The 20,125-nt window shown below is 38.0% G+C and overlaps 3 protein-coding genes across 6 annotated transcripts in view; 1 reads left to right on the forward strand and 2 right to left on the reverse strand.

The window, feature by feature from the left end:
• poldip2 (polymerase (DNA-directed), delta interacting protein 2) overlaps positions 1-11,862 on the reverse strand; it is a 28,181-nt gene extending 16,319 nt beyond the window's left edge. The window contains exons 1-6 of one of the 4 annotated variants that reach the window (XM_015367525.2): positions 6,403-6,716; positions 4,099-4,180; positions 3,712-3,809; positions 2,946-3,045; positions 1,431-1,506; positions 771-878 (exon numbers count right to left, since the gene is read on the reverse strand). In XM_015367525.2, the coding sequence (XP_015223011.1) occupies positions 771-878; positions 1,431-1,506; positions 2,946-3,045; positions 3,712-3,809; positions 4,099-4,180; positions 6,403-6,581 (643 nt within the window). In that variant the 5' untranslated portion in view covers positions 6,582-6,716. Of the gene's footprint in view, positions 1-770; positions 879-1,430; positions 1,507-2,945; positions 3,046-3,711; positions 3,810-4,098; positions 4,181-6,402; positions 6,720-11,565 lie in introns of those variants that run through there. The other 3 variants (XM_006640789.3, XM_015367524.2, XM_015367523.2) reach the window with 3 other exon arrangements.
• Positions 6,944-11,939, forward strand: tmem199 (transmembrane protein 199). The gene is made up of 6 exons (XM_006640791.3): positions 6,944-7,516; positions 8,015-8,088; positions 8,569-8,658; positions 9,143-9,185; positions 9,684-9,796; positions 10,433-11,939. Exons 1-6 carry the CDS (start codon positions 7,336-7,338, stop codon positions 10,526-10,528), a joined length of 597 nt encoding a protein of 198 aa, XP_006640854.1. The 5' UTR covers positions 6,944-7,335; the 3' UTR covers positions 10,529-11,939.
• Positions 11,940-12,027: 88 nt separating this feature from the next.
• LOC102693458 (homeobox protein SEBOX) lies at positions 12,028-19,937 on the reverse strand. The gene is made up of 3 exons (XM_006640929.3): positions 15,922-19,937; positions 15,388-15,596; positions 12,028-14,346 (listed from the first exon to the last, which is right to left on the reverse strand). The coding sequence occupies exons 1-3, from the start codon at positions 16,025-16,027 to the stop codon at positions 13,690-13,692; spliced, it is 972 nt and encodes a 323-aa protein (XP_006640992.2). The 5' UTR covers positions 16,028-19,937; the 3' UTR covers positions 12,028-13,689.
• Between the last annotated feature and the right edge of the window lie 188 nt (positions 19,938-20,125).

A 20,125-nucleotide genomic window follows, 5' to 3' on the forward strand; every position in this document is an offset into this window, starting at 1 on the left:
GAATCAGGACGCCTTGTTTCTTTCACAAGTTACAGGATTCACACCGTGATGCTGGATACCATAAGTAAAGCCAATACATTTGCAGTGGAAGTTGGATTCAATGTTATGTCAATAAATAAATACCATCATAAGTAAATTTAAAAGGCTACTCTTGAAATGAATGTATACCTTTCTATTTTGATTTATTTTTTTAATACTTACTCACTTACGAGCAGGAAACAAATTTGACTCATCAACTACTGCCCCTTTGCACCACACAGGGAGAATGAGAGGCCCTTTACACTCCTTTGACATGCCCACCTGTCAGAACCGCTAGGCATCTGACTAAGCACAACAGTGCATGTCAATTAGCACCAACAAGAGGAGCAATGAGTCTCACTGATGATTCTGCAAGCTGAGAGATACATCACTTTTATACTGGATGCTGAAAAGACATTAAACTGTAATGGCAATGGGCAAATTGCCACTGGAAGTCCCAGTTACAGTAGGATGATTGAGTTCAAATTAACTAAACAATGTTTGGAATACAGGGCTTATCACAGGTCCTAATGAGTTCTAAGCAAAAACTTTCAACTAGAATCCTCTAGTGCCTCAGACCGCTACTTAAAATAACTCTTTATTTTAACCTAATATGGCAATAAAGGCAATAACTTGTAACCAGTTGTTCCCGCTTTTTTATAACGTGCAAAGTGTTTAACTAATTCACTTCCAAGAAATTTGTAGAGTAGTAGAAAGCAAATATGAAACTGCAATTCACTGCAGTACATTACATTTAGATGGGTTGTACATGAGGAAGCGCTCAAACAGTTCATGCTGAATGGGAATCTGGTCTGTAGAGCTATAAGGCAGAATGTCCTCGTGACTCACGTAGTCTAGACCTGTAGAAACAGAGAGGAAAATACACAGTAATGAGGCTTGTGCTGTATACCAACATAAGAAAATCGAGTCAAGATTTTTGCCATAGTGAAGCAAAATAATATTACAACAAAACTCTCCTGGGCCTTTGTATGGCAGAAGAACAGTACATGCCATCTGTTTCACAAGAGTTAGAAATGTTTGCATCCTAACATGTCCCTTAATACAGGCTAATGATTTGTGTGGCTGAACTGCATGGTCCGCAATTAACACCAGTCGTTACTCAGACTAACCACCTTCCATGAATTATCTCAGTGTACACACAATACTCAAATCACAATCTTTATATTGCAGTAAAAAAATATTTTGAAACAAATCACAAATTTTCCCTGACATTTTAAAAGTGGAATTGAAACATTAACAGCACTGCTATGTGCAGACAATGCACCCCTATTTGTAACATACACAATGTTTTCTCTTTTAAAATGTTATCAATTTTAAGAGAACAAAATGGATTCAGCAAACAAGCCCATCCTCCCACCACCCACCCCTTCCTCCTGCAGAGGCCAGAGTACCTGGAATGGCATAGAGAGCCCTGCTGTCATCATGGTTGGCAAGAAACGTCACCGCTTCAGTCTGAGATCTCTGCGACTGGAGAAAATGGAAAAAGAAGACGTTCAAAATGTCTGCAACATCTCCAGTACATGTCTAATAAAGGCCAGACCTTTTGGATGAAGGCTTCTACAGGTGTTGGGCTAGACTGAAGATTAATCTAACTGTTAAAGTTGGGTTTAGGGTGAGATTTGAGCAAGTTACAGTTGGAATTTATAGTAATTAAAATGGGAATGGGTTCAGTTTAGGATTAGAGTAAATTATATACACATACTATACAAGAGAAACATCCACACATATACAGTATATACACTGGGCATCACAAAACATGACATCCAAAAGAAATTTCTTAAAGTTATCATCAACCAGGTGTAAAAGTCACAGGCTAGTTGATGAATATGGCCTCCACTAGAAGTAATACATATGATTTGAGTAGATCTTGGACAAATATTTATGCATGTTCTTGACTCAAGATGCATTGAGCCCTGGATGCCATATACTGTCCAAGCTCACAACTTTCACCACCTGTGGCGACTGTTTTCTCGCCTGCTCCGTCTTCGTCCGCCTGTTTTTTATATTCTCGCCACCTTAGTCTCTTTCGCACCTGAAGAAGGCTCAGCATCTGAAACATTGCGTTTCTCCTTCCCATCTTATGACGTAAAGTTAAACTTTACTCTTTTGCAGCGGATGCAGCTGCTCAAGCACATCACATATATGTTCCCAAATGTTGCCCAAATCTGGCATCTACAGCACAACTGTGACACTCATCTCACAAGAAAGCCAGTTACATGATCAGCACAAGGACACGTCTACATGCCAGCAGGACACTGCAGGAAAGGTCCCAGGACCCTCAACATAGCACCTTGACTTCAGGTCAGCAACAATCACAAGTAGTTTTCACTACAGACCAAGACTGACACTTGCAACCCCCAACAAAAGATCTGTTGAACAGCATATAATAAATTCATGCACAGTTTTTTAAAGGATTTTCTCTAAATTTAGATCATTTTGTAGAGGTTTAAAGGATGTAATTTGTTTTAATGGGATAATATAGGTGATGCAGTTAAGAGGTCGAACTGCAATAATTTCTCCAATCACATGCTTTTGTGGTCTGTTCTGTTATTTTGTTGAAATTTTTTTGTTTAATCAAGGGGCCCAAAATACCTTAAAATGAAGATTACCTGCACCATTCTGTCTTGTGGATCAAATACCTAAAGGCAACTGTGTTTTATGTGATAACAAAAACAGTTTTGGAGAAATAAAAAAAGTGTGAGGATAGATACATACTATGTAACAATATATTTAAAGTGGATGGTTCTAGTTTGGTTCAGTCTAGAGTTAATGAAAGTGTCAATAGTAAGATTGGGTCAGAGCTACTTAAAGTATGGAGATCAGATTTTAACCTTTGAAGTATAAGGTTACTAACTTAAGTGTCTGGGTTAGACGAGAGCTGGAGGAGTTGTGAAAAAGGTACTTACTATGTGAGGACAGTCCCTGGTGTCGATCAGAACCTGGTAGTAGGTGTGCGTCTTGCCTTTGACTTCCTTTGAACCATGATTGCCTGGGGTTTCTGGTTTGCTTTAAAACATCAGAATTGTAAGGCATACGTAAATGTACTCTGAATATTCAATACTGTTCATGGTCCATACATGAGTTGGGCTGGGTTCAACTAACAGATAATCCTTATGAATTAAGTCTGATATTTAAAATGACTGTACTGCCTTCAGTCATGCAACACCGACTCATCACAGCAGTGGGACTCCTTGAGTAATCATGTCCCTTCTGTAATCTTGCAACCCGTCCCCGAGAAGCAGAAGGGAGGTGTGTCACAGGGCTCCGTGCTGGCAGAGAGCTACTAATGTGGTGTTGCCCCCTTCTGAAATCAAGACAGTGTAAACCCTGCTGCAACAGAGGAGCCAGACTTCAAGTGTATCGTAGTTAGCAGCTGTCTACAGAGGGAGCTGTGCATGCTTGGAGGCTGCGAGCAGCCGGGATCACATCCTGGCAGGGAGAGCAGCGCTCGTCACAACCGCAAATACAATCATGTTGAAAACAAAAAAAAATGAGCATATTTCTATGAGAACTATGGCTACCGAAGCAAAAATCAAAGCAGTGAGAATTTTCTATTGACTGGGAAAGGCCTATATAAGTGACATTTTACATTGTTGTTTTACTTGGAAAATTGAGGAATACATAAATAAATTACCTAATATTTTGCAGGGAAATAGAAAAAGCTATGGATACCTTTCTGTGGCTGGTGGAGTCACATCCCGATCATACAGCCTGGCATGCCAGGGAAACAGCACTATCCCTCTGTACCCAAACACACTGTGTAGAAATAACTGCAAGACAGACAGCCAGTAAAATACTGAAGCTCTCAAACAGAGACAGAACAGCAGAACAACACAAAGGGGTTTTGAGCTCAGGTGCTTAGATTTTATCTACAGCAAAAACACAATAAATGCACTCTTGAAGACTATAAAAATGCTTACAGAACTCAGTTAGCTGTCCAAGACAGCACTGAGTTCTCTGCCTGCACTCCAGGCAAAGCTCTCCAATAGCTGAGCCTCTTGGGAACCATGACAGAGTTTACTGAACTGAGTCAGGCAGTGGAAACCTGGGTGTTCTTACCTGGCCTGTCTCATATTTGCCATGCTGCTTTGGCGCCTCAAAAACTCCCACTGTCTCTAAAACTTTGCCCTCTGGTCGGTTTCTGTCAAGCAAAGTTCAATTAGTCAACAATAAACAAACACCTCTTGAGCCTGAAAGATAATTAATAAGCATTCCTGGATCAATCATAAACATCAAACGTACAGCAGAAGGTAAAGCAGAAAAACACTTCAGTTTGATCCTTGTATGCACATGTGTGCCTGGGTTTTACTGAATACTGTGCTCATCTTAATGCAACACCAGATCATGTGTGATCAAACTGTTGTCTAATCATTAATCTCAGTTACTGCTTCCTGACATCACTGATATGATTCTGTCACATTTAACAAAAGAGGGTTACAAGCGATGGCACACCCCTCCACTTTAAAGATGTCAATTTGCATCGTGTATCATTTACACAGCAAACATGGGCACATCAAATTGATTCCACTCCTTTGACTACTGCAATGCTCTACTCGCTGGGTTCCCTAAATCTACATTGAACAAACTGCAGTATGTCCAAAATTCAGCAGCCAGAATCCTGGCCAGGTCTAGTGCAAGTGATTACATTACTCCCATCCTGGAGTCCTTGCACTGGCTTCCTGTCAAATTCCGTGTGGACTTTAAAATACTCATGCTCACCTATAAGGCTCTGCATGGCCTGGCACCTCAGTAACTGTCTGAAGTATTATCGCCCTACTCCCCACCTCGTAACCTTCGCTCTTCTAATTCTGGTCTCCTAACTGTCCCCCAAGCCCGTCTACACTCTATGGCTTACAGGGCCTTCTCCTGTTATGCCCCCAAGCTCTGGAACTCCCCAATGATCAAAGAGTCACCTTCTCTAAACTCCTTCAAATCCAGACTCAAAACCTTCTTCTTTAGAAGAGCGTTCACTTAACTGGTTCCATTCCTTACCCCTCTGCTCCTACTTTACTTATGTACCACCATCCACAGTCTCCCCTGTGTATTGTAATTGTGTTTTATCTTGTGTATTCTTTTTTTTATTGTATAAATAAAGAAGCCACCTTTAAAGACGCTATATAAAATAAAGTGTATTATTATTATTATTATTATTATACCATTACAAAAGGACCGAGATGATTAAAACAGGAGTATTTGTAAGTGATCTATCAATTAAGCAAATTCTTTGTTAAATCAAATAGGTGGTTGGACCTTATTTGTTTTATTCTGATTCTTGTTCAAAATGAATTAACAAACAAGCTGTTAAGCTGAGCACACTTAAAAGTTTCAGGCTTTCAGAAACTGGCAATTCAGTCCTTATCTATAAGACACACTTGACAGGAGCTCTACAGGCCACTCTAGACGTTCAATTTAAAAAAATGTTAAGTATCTCAGAAGACCTTAACAAGCAAATACACCATACAGTAAATGCCCCAATAGTTAAGCACATAAATAATATGTAGACCTTGTAAAAGTTATATGACATTAAAAACCAACAAAAGCAGAACTACAGGACAAAGGATCCACTAAGTTTGGAAGAGTTTTCATAATTGAAACCTGTAGCGAAAAGGTTTAGGTTTGTTTCTAGAGACACCTAACTTAGTCGCAATGGACCTCCTCGGGAAAGTTTCATCTTAAAAGTGAAAGCTTCTCATTTACTTGTACAACAGCGATACAGGAAAGTCTAACTTTTCAACCCAGTTTAAACGGACTGGAACAACAATAAGTGAACGTTCTTTATCAAAGATCAGTTTAGCAATCAGGAAAGTAATTACTGTATAAAATACATACTGTAGCATTAATTAATTATTATATTTTGTCCAAATAAAGGAAATAATTAGGGATCGCTTGCTTTACCGGAACAAAATAGCAAACTACGGTGTTCCAGAATAAAATCAAGGCATTTCGTAACTCAGCGCCACATGGTAAAAACCTGGAAAGCCTGCACCAAACTGCAATCGGTTACCAGTAGAACCTCATATTTCTAAACACGGCGTAGAAGGGGCAAAGCTCAGTCTTAGTAGATCTGCCGAGGAAATAAATTCCCGACCCTGGAGATCACGAAACCGTGCAGTTTGCTGGACAGATCACCGCGAATACACACTACAGTGGAGCAATAAACTGACCATGGCTGCCCAGATCTAGAAGTACTGTTTCCTAACGGCTTTTAGGGGGCATATTTCAGCAGATTTCCGTACAGATCCTACATCAGGGGAGTCTTCCCCAGCTTCCGCGTAACATTACTGTTGTTTCTGGCGACTGTTACTGACCAGAAAAAGTATACGTCCACTACACAAACATGTTACTCAAGCACACAAGTCTTACCTTGACGACAGGAATCGTGCCTGCTGCGTACTAAACAAACTACAAGTTGAGCATGGTAACCGAAATTTGTTTACTTCGTGTTTGCTACTGTATTCAAAACTTAAAACTCTGATTGTGTGTTTCTTATTGTACTTTGCCACTGATGACAGCAAACCCCGTCGGAGCACGCAGGCCGCCATCTTTGTTTCGGACACAGCTGCGCGGCCTGTTCTCGGTCAGGCTGATCAGTTGCTCAGGAAAAGCCACAACCGATTCAATCTAAATAAATCTTATTCATAACCAATCCTGTGTCGTGGCTATGTTATCCCGTGAAAATGCATTTTCACAATCAATATATAATTCATCGAGTTTTTATTATTTTACGAGATTAACCATAATGCACAGCGCCACGAAAAAAAAAAGCCAAAGCTCTAGTTGATAAAACTATAAATTCATTATAGTTCAGTATAATTTATACATTCATTATAGTTTGAGATTAAAATAAAAATCTACTTTTAAAACAAAAACAAAATGAACGTTTAATCAAATCGTGTCTGTGACGTCATGCGGTGAGGGTGCAAACGGGTTCGAACACATCCGCCTGTAGTGTTTTGATTTTGGGAATGTAGGCTGTTGGTTTAAATTTGATTAATATTAATAGCGCAATTTATTGAGTCTGTATAAAGTAAACGTTACAAAGTTACATATAAACTGAAAAAACAGCAGCTCATATCTAGAGTAGCCAGAGTTAGAATAACTACTAATAAACTTCTTCTGATCTTCGTTGGTATTAAGGGAAGAGAAGGTACACGTCGTCTTTGTATAGTTTGGAAACATCTTCTAGGAATAACAGACAAGATCATTTACTTTTTTTAAATTTCTTCAAATCAAAAGTCCTGATTGCTGTTGTCTATCAGGGTCGCGTACAGCGGAAAAAAAGTCTATACCCTGAAAATGGCTTCTTCGTTCGTTGTCGGGGAACAATCGAGGTTAAAAATAAGAGATTTAATGAAAAAGGAGAAGTATCTTCCTGTAGATTTGCAGGCAGAACTGGAGAGCTGCCTTGGACAGGGACGGCAAGCGACAGTCTCTTTTACCGTGGCCAGAAGACTCCAAAGATGTTTAAGAGATCGAGGTAAGCAGACACCTGTCACGATGACACGTTTTGCGAAATGCATGCTCGCTATAATCATGCCAGTTCAATAAATTACGATGTGCACCGCAACAGGACTGTTTGTTTTCCTACCCGAATAGCCTACAAGTCTAATTTAGAACATTGTGTCGGGCTTGCTCACATTATTTGAAACAATAAACACTTTACAAATTGCCATGTATGCTTAGAACAGTGCATTTAAAATTTAAATGGTGTGCTTTAGAATTTTAATATTTTTCCTTGAAAACTTTTTTACTGCTGGAGAACCTCTGGTGTTGAAAAGTCCTACTCAATATTGTAGTGTTTAGCATTATTTCTAGATGATATTTGTGGTTTTATGTCCTATCCAGGTGTTGTCCTCCCATGTGCCCTATGCTTTAGGTCATGGGCTAAAGAATGCAATGCTTTCCAAGATTATGGGTTTTCTCATGATGGATGGATGGATTAATACCTCATATTAATTTTAATTTATTCCCTCAGGAACTCTAGTGTATCTTCATGAGCTATTTGAAGACAGTGAAGTTTACTTGCCAGAAATACAGAAACCTCCTAGGGTATGAACTTGTTCTTTTTCACATAGCAGATTTTCACAGGCCTGAGCAAAACAAATACTAGCTTTTGCAGTTTGCAATTGAGTCTCTGGCATTATGCATGTTTCAAGTTATTTATTTTGGTGAATAAATCAAAGTAAAAACATATTTCCATCATGGAAAAAGGAAACTACGTATAAATTGTAATTTCTGCCAGCACTGATATCATTATCTCCTGGTTTTCTTCATTTTTTCTTAGAATTTGTCCTATTTGTAGAAGATTCCATCACTGTTGTTCTGCTGACAGTTGAACAGGTATACAGGCCTCTAGAAAATGCAGAACATTATCAGTCTGGTAATTAAAGTTTTCAAAGGGTCTAGGAATCTGACCCCAAAAGAGTATGATTTCAGCTTTAAACTGCCAAAAGGAAGATCTTTTGTAGTCGTAAGCTTGAGTTTTGCTTCTAGTGTTTTTATTATTTATGTTTTGGTGGAACGTTGTAGAATCCAGAGCTTGTGGCCCGACTAGAGAAGATGAAAGCCAAGCTGGCCAATGAAGAGTACTTAAGAATTACCAGGAATGTCAATTGCCAGGTAGAGGGCTCCTCTTTGGTTTTACGTTTTCATGTTCCAGCATCACCTTACAGAAGAATGATAAGTTTCCCCTTTCACTTTGTATTTCAGTCCCACCAATCTTGTGTTTCCACAGTTCCTATCAAGCCACTTGTCTTCTTCTCACAGCTGTATGAAAGCTCGCTTGGTGGAACACTGATTGTTTCCCATAGAAATGTAGCCATGGGCTGGAGCTGACATCCAGAATGTTCACTCGAACACATCCAGAGGAAGCACTGTGTAGTGTCATTGTTCAGAGTACTCCAGTGTTCCCCCTTAGTTACACTAGTATATGTACAACATTAATTGCTCTACAGTGCAGCTTTCATGCTACAATATCATGATGTTCTTATGTGTAAAGTTTCTGTGGATAAATGGAGCTGACCAGAATATGGGATATGTAAGCAAATGGTCATAACAGGGAATTTAGAAAGTAATCCAATTTATGTCCTGCCATTTCTCATAGGAGTTAAATCGACAAGGATCTTTAGCTGACTTTGGAAGACAAGGTTTGCATATTTTCTCCTCTCTGATTGGAATACTGTTATCTGACTGTGGTTGAAAAACTGTTAGTCCACAAAAGGAAATTTTGTGAAAGGATAACTGATATACTTCCTTTCACTGCTGTAATTCAGCAATAGCATGTGAAATGTAATTTGGTGTAAGTTTGTCTACAACTTGATAGCATGTAAGTTGTTTGCTTTAAAACTGGGTCTATAGTAATTTACATATTTCTTTATGTAAATGTAATGTTATCTTTAAGTTTGATTTCAGTTGTATGTATAAAGAATTTACACACAGTAATCTTTTATTTTCTGGCTCAAATACTAAGAATGTAACTATCATTTAATTTTACAATATTATTAATAGTATTTTAGCAAAACGTATATGAAACTGAGTCAAAACTGCTACTGTGTGAAAACTATGATTCATATATTGGTCCATTAACATGCAATTGGATGTTTACACGCATATCCTAAAGCCTAATCATCCTTGTTGGTTTGCAGTGCGGTCCATGAAGACTGTGGTTGTCACCATCTTCAATTTCTTGGTGACAGTAGTGGCAGCATTTGCTTGCACCTACTTGGGCAGCCAGTATATCTTCACAGAGACTGCTGCGGTAAGAGACCAGTCCTCTTCACAAGTTGCCTTGTACAAAGTGCAGCTAAATTGGTCTTTAAATATCAGCCTGCAATCTGCCTGAGGTTCCCTGTGCAGCTTAATCCCATAATCATTTGCATTCCATAGAGTTATTGGGAAAATGCTACTAAGATATAAGACAAACAGCCATGTTTTTTATTTTAATATATTTTACTCTAAGGGTATACTATCACTATGCACTGTCCATAGTTTTTGGTTTTAGAACTATTTATATTTACATTTTATCTCCCACCTTGTATTGTGTATATTCATATACAAATGTGATCTATGTCAGAAATTGTACTTTTTTTCTTTGTCTAGTTTGGAATTATTGTACATTGCTATCTGTAATGCACCAGTGGTTATAAGTTCCAATTACAGAAATTATATTTCATGAAATTCAATTGCTTTTGAGTTTTTTACAGCAAAACCGATGTGTTAAAACATTGAAGGACTGATATAAAATAAACTGATATAGCAAGAGAGTATATAAGGGTACTGTTGTCGAGCAAAATTGCAGTTTGTCTTTTGCTTTTGGAACCCAGAGAATAGTAATTTTAAACTCTCACTTCTACACCAGTATCATGTTACATTTCTGTCCTGTTGCTTTTCACAGAGGGTCCTGTCTGCTGTGATTGCTGCCTCAGTGGTAGGTCTGGCAGAGCTATATGTGCTCGTAAGGACCATGGAGGGAGAGATGGGCGAGCTATAGGCCTTTTTCTCCAGCAGAAACACAATCAAAAAAGGAAGGTTTCTTTCTGTTTATACAATATGAATTGTTCTAATTTGACACACTTCTAAGCAATACAAGCATCACCAATTTCTAATGTATTTATATAAACAATCATTAATTTATTAATTGTTTGTGGAATGTAGTAGAACTATGTACATAAAGTCTGAACTACTGTCTTCATTACTTCAGAATAAATTACATTGCATTTTTTAATTACTTTGTCTTGTTTCAGACTTTACAGCAATTTACTCTTGGTAGCCAAATGTGACTTTAATTGGGTTACATTGCATACACTTCCAATTAATTTGCTCATTATTCTTTTTAAAAGCAGTCTGCGGTTGCCACATATATCTGAGACGTTTGAAAAATAGAAGTGGTTTTGCTGTGAGCTTTTTTTTAAATGCAACAAAGACATAAATTTAAAAGATACAACAGAACCTTACTATTTAAAACAATAACTAACCATTCTTGTATTTTAAGTGGATAAACATGTCCGGGATGTTTTAAATATACTTCTTAGCATATTTTTAGAGAATCTTAACGGGGGGTGTTTGTGATTATTAGGTTTTCCATTCACCCGTTTCTACCTGCTTTCCCATTTTAGAACAAGCAAACAAAAAAGATTTTCCTCATAATCAATACTAGTTTAAAATCTACCTTTATTTATTTCTAAATTATGGAATTTATCACAAGATTCAATTACCACAAAACAGTGGCACATGTAATTCCTCCCACCTACCTTGCACACTGAACAACTGAAAGAAGTACCAAATTTGGTGTCATTTTTTTCTTTTCAGACTTTGCTCTATATACTACTAAACAGAATCTATGTGGTCATTAAAAATCCCAGCGCGTTTCTAGAACAGAGTAGGGGTGTTACACTGGTGTCATGGCCAAATTTCCCCTTGGACTTTACCAATCATGACCTCCTAATAATCCCTATTATTATTGTTTTTGTTATGATGAGGTATCAATTTGCCAGGGTGATTTTAAGAACAGCTAGAAAAAAAACTCACAACATAGCAGTCCCCTGGAACCAGGGCTGAGCACCAATTCCTTTGAGGTCTCCCATCCTAGTTCTGACTGGACCCGGCCTTGCTGAGCTTCAGCGGTCTGGTGTGATTAGTTTACCCACGGTTAATGCTGCTGCAAGATACTTGGCACTGAAGCAAAGAGTACAATGGGCATTATTTTGTCAGCAGTAATCATATCTCTTCCATGCAAATAGATACACTGTATATTAAAATGTAAGTGGGATGCAGAGGGATGTTAGTATCAGGTTGACCAAATGTACACTGTTAATGTACAAATGTACGGTGTTAACTAATCGTGTAGCAATATTCACTGTTAATATTTGAAATAAAGATTTCTGCTGTCCTGCTACCCTATACTCTATGAAACTCTTCTGTTTTTTTTTCTTTTTAATAATACAGTAGGTAGACAGTTGCTGTATAACCCTTCATATCGGTTTAAGATTAAATGATGTAGCTACATCTGGAGTCAAAAAAGTATCTCTCAAAGAATTTAAATTTGACACCCGGATTAAGGTATTTTCAAAGATTATTTGGTATTAGGGATGATTATGATATGCAGAGATCACTGTCCAGCAGGACTTCCAAACTGTTAGGGATACTGTGATATCTTCATAATAATAACAACAGATATGTAATACAGCAGTGAAAACCTTAAATCCAGCTAGAATTAAAGATCTGATAAGCTGATAGAACTGGAGCTTTAATTTTAATTTATTTTTTTATTTGCTTTCTATATAAAAAATCTTTCTGTTATAAAAAATAATTATTTGCAGCACAATCTCTTTCCACAAACAACCATTTTTAATCTGGACTAAATTTCAAAAGATTACACTCCCTGCAACAATAAACAAAACTACAATCCAGAAGAATATGAAACAGTTTTGTTACTCAATCCATTTTGACCCTTTCCATAACAATTTCTGAGGTGAGTCTGTGATCCACAAATACGTGTTTGAGCACCTGTGCATGAAAGTTATCCAATGTACTGCCTTTTGAGTAGCGACACTGGGTGGGTGTTCCAGAAGCCGTGACCATTACATCCTACCAAATTATTAAAGCCAATCTTTTTATGATCTTGTACATGGTATTGGGTCTGTTACTTGTGATTTAGTCTCCTGAGCATGTCACTCATACCCATAGAGTACAGTAATTAATGCAGAAGGGATCAGTTTACAACAAATAACAACACATAATTAGTTTACAACAAATAATAAACAAATAATGTTTAAAATATATATTAAAATTCAATAACAAAAGTTAAAATAAATAAAAATATTACATATTACAGAAAAGTCAGACAAGTCCAACTAACACATCCTCCTTGAACCTGAGGTTTTACTTACATTTTATTGGTGATCTTTCTCCTCTTCTGTGATAAATTATTTCAAAATCATTAATAATTAGATGTTCTGTATATGATTGCTCTGGGTATGACAAAATAGTAAGAATCCAAGTGAGAATCTTCTGGTTGATCTTTACTTGCATTTAATAGCCAATTAAAATTAAATTGTTATAATATTTAAAAATAGTGAGAAATATAACTACACAAAAGAAACTAAAACTTTTCACAGGTTTCTTGACCCTTGCCTGATTCTGTCTCTACTCTAAATACATCCTAACAGAAATGAGAAAGGCTGGCATAAGGCAATATTCACAAAGCCAACTTCAAAATTCTACAGTTTGCATTGATGATATGTAAAGGTGTAGTTTCTCAATTTATCTTGGGTATCTCAGAAAATGAACAATGTCCAATCAGTTTCAAAGTGAAACCATACAAAACCCACAAGTACCAAAGTCTTGAAATTGGAACATGTGAGAAGTTCAAAGACAGCAGTAGTTGTGTCCTCCAAGTACAAACTGATACGCAGAAGGCTGGCAGCATGACACCATGCTTCCAGCTGAGCTTCACCTGACCCTCGTAACACAGGAATGCAGCCTGTAGGCTGAAAATATGAAGCAGAACATAAAGGAAACCTGTAAACAGGTTGTCAGACTCATACCAGTGCAGAGGACAGCAGAGTTGGATTTGGTCTGACGTCAGAGAATTATCCTTAGCAGCAGTTCCCATGTTTCTGGAGAGTAAATGTATTCATTCTTTGCAAGATCTCAAAAATCCACCAGGTTGGTGACTATGGCGGCGTTATAAATGAGATCAGAGATGTAGCTCAGGGAGGTCTGCTGAGCACTGGAATTGGGGTCCTGCCCCTGGGGGACATCCCAGTAGAATTGCTGAGGGTGGGATGGAACAACCTGATCCACAGGGACCTGGGCAGCATGTGGATCCATTACAGGGTGCATGACATGGGGACCCTGCTGGGGTTTGATGCAACTATAACTAGGAGCTTTGTAGAGCTGGTTGAAGTCACCCCACTGTGTGCTGGGGGCGGGTTGGTCCTGCACTCCCTCTGTGCCAGTGAGAAGCTGGGAAAGATGGCAGTCATCCCAGTGCAACAAGTCAGGGAGGTCCAGGGAGAGGTGAAAATCAGGATGCTGTGGCTGGTGCTGTAGTGGGGGCTGCGACAGAGCCTGCCAGTTGTTGTACTGTTGAGACTTCAGAGGTCTTGGACAATCTGGGTGTTGTCTGTGGCTCATCTCTGCTTGGCTGTGGTCCACTGCTCTACTCCCTGCCTCCCCAAGCAGTGGAGGGGTAATGACAGGGCTGAAGGGAGAAGGAATCAGCCGATTGGCATTTCCAGACTTTTTCAGGGGCCTGATTAGCTTCCCACTTTTTATGCTTCTAGCTCGTCGATTCTGGAACCAAACCTGAGGAAGCAAAACAGAATCTAGTAAAAAAATTACGGCGTGTGATCCCCTCCCGCTGAACAGGAAATTGCTAACAGTACAGAATTACATCCAGGGGGACATCCTTATCTAAATCAGACTTGTATATTGAAGTATTTTTGTCACCAAGGCTGGCTAACATGCAGGCAGCAATTGTTTAGGCCCGTACTTTTCAAACTCAAGGTATCCCCACTACAAGACATCTGGAAATTGATGAATGAGGATACATTGGGTAGCAAGGCTTACAGGGTGAAAATGTGAGCTTTTATTTTTGTTGTTGTAAACAATTAAGGAACAAGTACTTATTGCATCAAATGTGTATAGAAATCATTTTATTTGATATAATTTTATCATAATATCTATTGTAAAAACCCTGAGTAACACCAGCTTTTCTCCAGGTTACACTGGTGGTTTAAAAAAATTAACAGAACTGTCAACATGAAGCGTCTCTTTACAAAAGACTTGTGGAAGTATAGAACATGTCCTGCTGCACTGTTAAAGCTGATGGGTATGAAGCTGCCCATACCTTTGTTTATTCTGACTGACTTGTAATGTTTGATTAGCAGGTAGCTGGTATTTAAGAGACATCTGAGCGGTTATTCTTCTGCGGGTGTAGCATCTCAGTCATGAAAGAAATTGATCCCTTTTTCAATTCTGCTTTTTCTTTTCTTTTTTTTATTTTGCACAATGCCTTGAAATGCTAGACATTGTAGCTTTGAATATAAAATGTTAGTGACTGATCAGTTACTACTACTACTACTACTACTACTACTACTACTACTACTCTTTCTTGGTAAGAAATATGCCCAAATTGATGTAGAATATTTTCATAACTAACGTTCCTGGTAAAACGGATTAAATCTATTTTTGTGTCAGAGGTTTTAAAATTGAATAAAGTTTTTTTTAATCGAAAACCTAGTAAAACCTATTCTGTACCAGCTTGTTCTTTAACCGTTTCGAGCAAGAAAAATAACTGTTTGTAAATTGCGATTACACATTAGAAACAGTAGAACAGATGATCACCTGTATTTTGCTCTCCGGCAAGTGCGTGTACTCCGCCAGGCGCTCTCGGAGGGTGATGTCTGGGTAGGGAGTTGAGGCAAACGCTTCTTCTAGCTCGGACAGCTGAGCACGACTGAAGATCGTCCTCTTCCTCTTCCGCTGACCTTCGGCCACCCCGCCAAGAGAACTGTCCAGCTCGGGAGACGACCCCATGGCCTCGGACCTGGAGTCTTATGAAGACATAAGGCAGCGGAGGGAATCGCGAAAGCGTTAAATCGAGTGGATTCTATACATTTTAATCATTATAGCGAACGTGTTGAAAGAAAAATTAGAGAAATAGACATTATTAGGTGAGAAGACAAACTGAAAAAGTTCAGGAACAAATTTATTTTGAAAAATGTCTATACAAATATATAACTCAAAGGTGAACATGAACTAAATGTTTTAAAACCTATAGAACCTTTTTAACAAATACCTCGTTAATGTACAACATAGCACTAATAATGCTAGTTGTGACATAGGGCTAGTAGAAGTAGAAAAAGAAAAAATAATTACTTGCGCTTTGCTGTTTTTTGTCTTTGTGAAGTAAGTTAAAATCCATATTCTTGTCTTTCGTTGGCTTTCGGCTGCTGAAGAATACGGGACCCATAAATTGTGCCATCCTCCGAAAGGCTTTTCCAGCTGCTGAAGTGGCGAGTAGCGAGTAACTGGAAATGCCCGTTGCTGTGTGCAGGTCTGTTCTGTCCAGATGACCCGCTCTGTCCCGGGAGCTTATATCTGAGCGCCCCTCAGGCTCTGCCCAGACAGGTAACACCCGCGACCACCACAGGCATCTCACTCGCTGCAGTGGTGATGCAACGCAAGAGAGACGCTTTGATCACAACAGCCCCCATTGTTATGCATTCAACCAATCAGTCAAAGAGATTAAACGTGTTTTTCCTCTGATCCTCCAAAAGGTGTATCGTTTAAGTGTTCAATACACGATCTGGGGACAAGCCGCGATTTCCCCGACAGGAAGACCTAAATCGCTGCTGTCTATTGCGTATCCTTCTTTATTCACTGTTGAACACATACCTCTGCGTGACTTAATTTTTTTAAGTAAGCAAAAAATGTGAATACTTCAACAGAGACCGTGAACGTCACAGGATATGTGTTGTGTGAATAATGTTTTAACTTGTAATCGTAGCATACTTAATATGACCATAGAACCCCTCATTTCAGTTCAAATAACTTTTGAAGAATTGTAAATTCCGTACCGTTTTAAATCTTAACCTTAACGCTTTAATGTTTTTCTCATTCACTTTAAAATTTACCCTTTCATACATTCAACTACAAATACCCCTTATAGTGATTTTAAAGCGTTTGGTTTACAAACACCACACGTACAGTTGTTTTTGTTTGTTAAATAATAAAGTCCTATCCAAACATTCACTCTGATTATTTTATGCCTAAGAAATGTGTTAAAGTTTACATTTTATGCTTAGGGGGAAATTTTAAATATTCTAACCTCGCCATCACTTTCTTTAAACTATATCTTGTCCGAGCAATAAATAATCTTACCTACCAGCTTGTAATCGAAAATGATGTATTTGTAGTTTTAGGCTAGTTAAGGTCTTCAGGATTATGACTATTGATAGAGTCATACATTATCTTTGATATTTCGGTGTTATTAGAATTTTTTAATGTGTTTGAATAAATTACGCATATAATAATTTACAAAAAAGCGAAAGATTCAGACGTCTTGCAGTACCGCTCCAGCCTCCACTGTATCGTCTAAAAATCGATAAATTGCTGTAAAACGTTGGTCCTGTTATTCAGCCGGTCGCTAAATTCAACACAGGAGCCTAACCCGCAGACAAGGGACTCAATGTAGACTTCTCGTACAGTATTTTTAAATAAAATGTCTGATCTTATTTTTTCTAAATGCATTGTTTAGCATGGGTGACTACACATTTCATAAGCTTATTTTATCACTAAACACGATTACAGCACTAGTGCAATCCAATACATTTTGTAATGTCTTCGGTATTTATAAACTTTTTGTTAATAATAAATTGCAGACATTTTATTGTCATGATTAAATTGATCATCGATCAGATGCCACATAAAGACAGTCAATGAATCTGTTTTTGAGGAAGAGGAAGCTAATGGCTTCAGGATAATCGGATAAACGTTCTATAACTCAATGTCCAGGTATAAAATCATAGAACATCGGTCAGTGTAAACATCTTTTAGAATTAATTAAACTATTGAATTGCACATAAATTACCACCCAAAAAAACAACAGTATTAATTTATGGGACTATCATTATAGTTTAAAGACTTTGTTTAAAGAACAGTTATTGGTGTTACTTTCTTAGGTAGGATGAACTATTTACCGACTTGACAACACAGAAAAAAGTGCGAACAGAGTTCTTTCGAGTTTAATGGCTTGACAAGTGTCTTTTTACATTTGAATATCCGAAACAGACGAGTCTAGGTGACAGCCGGGAGAGCCAAAAAAAGCGCGGTTTCAAATAAACATACAGTCCTGGCCCCGGAAATATTCGAAACTCTTCACACTCAAACCTTTTTTAAACAAAACATTATATCGACTTCTGTACTGAAAGCACTATAATTTTATTTAGAATAAAATATTTTAACTTGTATTTAAAATTATTTCCACGCAATACTTAAAATGTATCACATTACTATGTTTACATTATCTCCACAATAAAGTCTTTGAATTGAATTAATTTAATTGCCCCTAAGAGAATTTGTCTTGCACGTCAAAAGCTCATAAACATATAACATAAACCACAACAATACAACAATACCATAATACAAAACTACATTCTACAACATCGCTCAATCAGAACTCTTCCAGTAGACATTGTTTTTCATTATTCAACAATTGAATGCTTTTAGGTATAATACAAGTAATGCTCTTATAGTCTTTATATGGGGGATCTGGTACCTACTGCCAGAGGGCAGGAGAGTATACCCTAAAACAGCAAATGAGAGAGGTCATCTAAGATTTGACTAAAAATATGTCGCTACGTCATATTTTATTTAGTCTAAGAAGAATGCACCGGTAATTTTGCCACCAGTCCCAAACACACTCTTGTACCTATTTTTGTTCTTCAAAGACAAGGATCTTCCCTGGCTCTGAATACAAAAGAATGCCCTGAATAAAAATCTTAGAAGAAGTGTCAACATTGTGTTTTCTACATTAAATCTCTAACTTCCTTAAAAACCCAATATTTGTTACGCCTTTCAATACCTTGCCTTTCTATTGGTGGTTCAATTCAATTTATAATCGCTAAAAGTGCCAAAGTACTGTATTTATATTAATTTACCTTTTTAATTTCCATTAACAGTTACACGCACCATAGGAATATAACTTATTTTCTAAGATCCTTTGTGTAGTTTGCGTTTAATACCACTGAATTATCCTGACATCAGTTGTGATCGTGAAAAAAGATTTATCTAAATGTCTGTAATTGGTTTCATCAGCATCCAAAAGTTCAATCAAGGCAACATCATCTGCAGACCTGGTAATCGAACAGTTGTCACTTGGGGCTCCTGGTGCTAACGGGAACCCTCCCCCGAGCTCACTCGGAAGTACTGTCGCCGATCAGTACGAAAATCGTATATCCACCGAGTCGGTGATGTTCCTCCAAGGCTTCCCTATCAACTTGCTTGCCTGAATAGTATTAAAAGCCAACGAAAAGTAAGCAAAATGTATGTGCACTAGGATGGGGTTTAAGTGCAAGGTCACAGAAACTCATTTCGCCCAGTAAGCAAACCGATAGGGTCCTTGAGTGCGCTGGTTGCCGAATGAAGATGAAACGAATTTATTCAAAACATTTCATGAACTAAGTGCTACTGGGCGGTAGTCTTTTAATTCAACAGATGACGAAGAGTTGAGAGATAAAGAAGAGTTCTCTTATTCCGTTATGAGTTTCAATTCATTGACATTTCTAATGGACGTACTTAAAAGAAAAATAAATATGTACAATTATAGCCTGGTTTTGTGCTGACAGTCCGCATTTTTTTAAAACGCATTTAAGCGAAATATTTTTCATTAATGATACGATCAACTAACTGTATACATTTGTAAACTTATAAAACACACAGGAGACAAATATTATTTCATATAAAAGGTGAAAAAATAGATAACGATATAACTAAGGAAACACATTCATTCGCACGGTTACCATAAAAGACTTATAGAGGTCAGAGCGATATCTGTGTGTTTAATGGCCCGATCGCGCGTTTCCTTTAAAGCTTAACTTCCAGCACTTGAATAAACAAGAGTGCTTGACACCCCGGGGACAACATCCACCGCCTGAACAGACGGCCATTGAGGACGTTCTCTGGCCCGGCATTCTCTCATTTACATGGACAAGATCCACAGAGCCCGAGCGGCCGGTGCTGAAACCGCGGACAGGAGGTTTAACTTTGAAAAACATGAATAATGTTGTACCCTGATGGTGTGGGATTCTAGCAGATCTTCGTATCATTGTCTTTTATTCTCCCCAGAGCCTCTTATCACGCTGTGAGACCATTTACCCCTTTATAGAGTAGAAAGTTTTTGTATCTTCTTTATATTTATGTATGTGCCTGCTTTTATTTTCAAAGTATCAGATGAAGTCGAGACACTCAAAGCCCAGAAGGGTTTGGGTGAAATACATTTATTACCATTACATTAACTAAAGACAGCCTCTGGATAATTTCCCTGCACTTAAATTGTTCATTATCCCAATCTCAAAAGCAC

Source organism: Lepisosteus oculatus, chromosome 26 (assembly GCF_040954835.1).
Source record: "Lepisosteus oculatus isolate fLepOcu1 chromosome 26, fLepOcu1.hap2, whole genome shotgun sequence".
Taxonomy (NCBI): Eukaryota; Metazoa; Chordata; class Actinopteri; order Semionotiformes; family Lepisosteidae; genus Lepisosteus; species Lepisosteus oculatus.